This window comes from Gastrolobium bilobum, unplaced genomic scaffold (assembly GCF_033153095.1).
Source record: "Gastrolobium bilobum isolate Gb01-03AN ecotype WA unplaced genomic scaffold, APGP_CSIRO_Gbil_v1 utg17055, whole genome shotgun sequence".
NCBI classification, from domain to species: Eukaryota; Viridiplantae; Streptophyta; class Magnoliopsida; order Fabales; family Fabaceae; genus Gastrolobium; species Gastrolobium bilobum.
In genome coordinates, this window is record NW_026899394.1 from 221,477 (window position 1) to 225,933 (window position 4,457).

Genomic DNA, 4,457 nt, shown 5'->3' on the forward strand with positions numbered 1-4,457 from the left:
AAGTTTAATTTTAATACTTTGTTAAATTATTGAATATTAAATATAATATACACTACATAAATTAAAAATAATATTTAATATCAAATTGTGTCCTAACGTGTCAAAATCTAACATTCTTTAAAATTATTGTACTGAAGAAGAGTGTCATGTCGTGTTCCGTATAAGTGTCAGTGCAACATACAACGTTAAAAACAAGTTTGCTATAATTGTGAAAGACTATAGCTATAGATTATTGATCTATCCGATTACCTTATAATCATATATGAAGCAGCTAATATAATCATGACAGAGGATGAGAAAATATGGATGGAAATATAAGCAAGTTAAATATATTCATCCATTGCATCATCCTTGCCAAAGTATCTTAAGGGATCGATATCATGAAACTATGACAGAAACATTATCAAAAAATAGATCAGTATGATGAAACAGGTTAAACCTATACATACAAGATCAACTCATATCAAAACTTGATTAGTTTCAACAGTTTCATCCCATCCCTTCTATTAATTCCCAGATGATTAAGATCAACAACATCTCCACAACTTCAAGTAATATAAGCAACAACAGATTAACTTGAACAAATCACGGATTATCTTTGCAGGAAGAGACCCCGAAATATAGTAAAATAAGAATGACTTATACTGGAAAAACATGTAAAAGAGGGTAACAGAAACAAACTCCAAACATCATAACATTAAGCGGAAAAATGATAATGATGCTGAATAGCACCTACTAATTCCAACTAGGATTTGTTAAATCCTACGTTGGGACATAATTAAATACTTAAGTCTATTTATACTCCAACCTTACAATAATTATCATTAAAAGATACACTAGTTTTGCATTGACACGAGAATATTTAATACCAAATAAATGAAATTCTCTTCCAAACGCTGTGCTTTCCGCTAGGCAGTATCACCATAACCTGAAGGAAACCTACCACATCAAGGAAACCGAATTAAATATTCTTGCATACTTTAAGGCCTGCAGGAAACATGAGGCCAAGAGGGTATTGTAAATGGTACTGTGATATTGTAAAATGTAACTAGTAGTCCTAGATATTTTACACCAAACATTAGTTGTTCTTCTATTAAATTTTTCCATTGAAAATGCCTTTGATTATTCTGAGTAAACAAGACATCGAATATTTTCCCCAACCATTGGTGAATTCAATCCACCCCCAACCTCATCTTTCACTGCATTTTCATGTATCATTTTTTTATTGGAAAAGAAATATTATTAACTGGGAAAGGGAGAGTACGATATGGGTTAAGGTATCATTTTCACGTGTAATGCATTATGCAAGAAAATTTTCATTTTTCATAATGCAAGATTAATAAGAATAAAATGGTCAAAAGGATTGGAGAGCATTGCATACCATATTGGTCATCTTTACTTGATTCCCCAAAGTCAGCAGGGAGTGATAGCAGACTCTCTCTATACCTAACGAATTCTCTGAGAGGTATAAGTTTTATGAAGTTTGGAATATCTGCGCGAGACTCAAGCAGCTCTCCTTCACCATTAAGTTTCAATAATACTTCTTTTAGAAGTGATCCAACAAAAAATCCGCCACCTTCGGTTAAGCATATCGGTTTAAGGTATGAGACTTTAGGCGTGAAACAACTCAGACAAGAATACAAAACAGTGAACTTAGTCCAAGATGACTGCACTTTATATTCTTTCATCATCCATAACTCTACCATCATACCACCCGAATCCGTCTCCCAATAATTATACAGGCTGAGACATCCTCCGTTTACCATGAAATAATATTTATCCACTTGATTCATGGCAAGATCATATTCATGTGGCAGAGGAATCTCTGACAAACTCTTTTCTATCAAATCAAATGATATAATTTTGTAAACCTTACGAGCACGATGATAGCGATACAACCAATGAAGAGCCCCATTCAAGAATAACCCGGCTCGGAGTGACCCAGCTTCCAATCTAGGAAAGGCATCATCGTCCTTCACCAAAAACGAAAAATTGATAGCCTCAAATTGGTTCCATGAATTGGTTTTGAAGGAGAAAAAGCGAATGTAAGCAGAAGAACTATGTCTACGATTCGGCATGATAGTAACTGCCAAGTAGTCATCAGTTGCTGCGTCATACCCTAAACCACATAGAACTTCGAACGTTGAGTACTTAAAAGAGCCATATGTTGATTTATGGGCACCGGTTGATGGATTCCATATAATAAAATCATTATCACAAATATACCGTAAGAGTATAAACCCTCGACAGGATCCCAAAATTTCAAAACAGTCAGGGTGTGAATATGGATTTCCCTCAGCGTCGAGGGGTAGATCATCAGGATCACGGGGTGATACTGGAAGTGGGGCAGCGAGGTGTGCTACAGCAGAATCATCATGAAATAATGCTTCTATATCTATGGATATAGGAAAAGAAAAGTCATCCAAATAATTGTCAAAATAAAAGAATTCGTCTATGGGTTGAACAAGAAGTCGGTGGGTGGGTACGGCAGCTAGGTCAAAATGGGATTTTGCAAATTGGGGATCGGAAATGAGAGAGAACCATGACTTACACACACATTTGAAACGCACGAGAGATTTCACCGGTAACCTCAACAGAATTTCTACTATCAACTCGTCTAGGAGTGTGGGAGTGACAGTGAGATCCATCTTCTTCACGTTTGAGAAGAAGCAGCAAATGAGATTTTGGCTCTACTCCAAACGACGTTAACAGGCGAGTCCGAGTCCGCTCTATCTACCCTACTCTGTCATTAAATACAACTACAAGAGTACGTTTAGGTCTTAAAAAATATTATTTAAGAAAAAAAAAATCCTGGTCTATTATTATACTATATTGTTTATTTTATTAAAAAATAATTTTTTATTTTAAATACAGCTATTTTTTATTTTTTATAAACGAATTCTTGTGATTTGTTCCATAATCATTTAATCTCTTATCCTTTTTTTCGCGTTAATATTTCTAAAGTGAATGTAGATAAATTATCTATATTCGCTTTCAAAATGACGTTGTTTTGAGTTGAAAAATTAAAAATTATAATGAAAAAGACTATTATAATCCTAAAATAAATTGTAATTACAAAAATATCTTAATTTCCGTCTCAAAATGACGTCATTTTGGGCTCAATATAGATAAGTTATTTACATTGACCGTAAAAAAAATGATTTTTTTTATCACTTTCTATACAAATTACAAACACATTTAACCATTTTTTTCATTTATAAATTTGAGTTGGATTCACGGTTGGGCTTTAAAAATAAGGATATGTACCAGAGTAACTGGGTGTGTATCAGGATAATTAAGGACATGTACCAGTGTAACCGGGTGTGTATCTAGATAAATAATTTTCTACCCGGGTAATCGAGTGGTCTTCCCAAGTAACTGTGTGGTTAACGGTTAAACATGAATAAATTGGTGTTATGTTTGTTGAGAAGGTTAAATTTTTGAAATAATTTATGGCTAAGATATTGTGACAGCCAAATAAAGTTACAACCATGTTACTACCAACCAATCTTACCGTTAGATTGGTTATCTCATCCTACGGTCCAGATTAGATCCTTAAATAGCTCTCTTTCTCCCCTTCTCTCTCTCAGTATACGCTCTGCCCATCATAGCTCTGCTTCCATCACTGCCGCTGAGCCGTCGCACTCTTCTGCTGCTGCTGTTGCCTACCGCAGACCCACCACCGTTAGACCTAACAAATTTATACCAAGGCAATGCTGCTCTCGCCTCTCGCCACCAGGTGGCTTACGCACGCCGCGCCAATATATATATCTATATAAACAATGTAGCACTTAAAACAATTCACGGCAATCGAGGCAAAAGAATTATAATTACAAAAGGTATTCTCGACGACTTGAGATGAAAAACAAATTGAGATATAAAACGAGATATAAAAAAAATCGAGATGCAAATTCTATTTAAAGACATGACAATCGAGATACCATGTAACAATTGATTGCAATATAATATTCAAATTTTCATATTTTGTGATACGGATCGAGATGCAATAGAGACAATTTATTCAAAAATTTGTCTTAAAATCAAAATGAATTGTGGGTCTTACAGAAGGGAAACAAAGAACCATGTCTGTCACTGGGATTTGTTATTTTTTTTTTGCTATCCTTTTGTCAGGGTTTGTACAGAAGGGAAACAAAGAACCATGTCTGTCAGTGTCTCAGTGATGTAAAAAAATGTTCGCAACTTTGAGAGGGATAACCGCGGTGGGTCTGCGGTAGGCAGCAACGGCGGCAGAAGAGTGCGGTGGCTCAGCGGCAGTGATGAAGCGGCGGCTGTGATGGGCAGAGCGTATAGTGAGAGAGAGAAGGGAAGAGAGAGAAGGGGAGAAAGAGGGCTATTTAATGATCTAATCTGGACTGTAGGATGAGATAACCAATCTAACGGTGAGATTGGTTGGTAGTAACATGATTGTAACTTTATTTGATTGTCACAATATCCTA

The 4,457-nt window shown here is 35.4% G+C and overlaps 1 protein-coding gene across 1 annotated transcript; it reads right to left on the bottom strand.

Moving 5' to 3' along the window:
* Positions 1–736: 736 nt before the first annotated feature.
* On the bottom strand, positions 737–2,143 carry LOC133290178 (F-box/kelch-repeat protein At3g06240-like). The gene is made up of 2 exons (XM_061488229.1): positions 1,382–2,143; positions 737–939 (listed from the first exon to the last, which is right to left on the bottom strand). Exons 1-2 carry the CDS (start codon positions 2,076–2,078, stop codon positions 863–865), a joined length of 774 nt encoding a protein of 257 aa, XP_061344213.1. The 5' UTR covers positions 2,079–2,143; the 3' UTR covers positions 737–862.
* Between the last annotated feature and the right edge of the window lie 2,314 nt (positions 2,144–4,457).

Coding starts and splice junctions, on each gene's coding strand:
- LOC133290178 (XM_061488229.1), bottom strand. CDS start 2,078: ATGCCGAATCGTAGACATAGTTCTTCTGCTTACATTCGCTTTTTCTCC. Junction 940..1,381: donor AAGTAAAGATGACCAATATG/GTATGCAATGCT, acceptor TTGATGTGGTAG/GTTTCCTTCAGGTTATGGTG.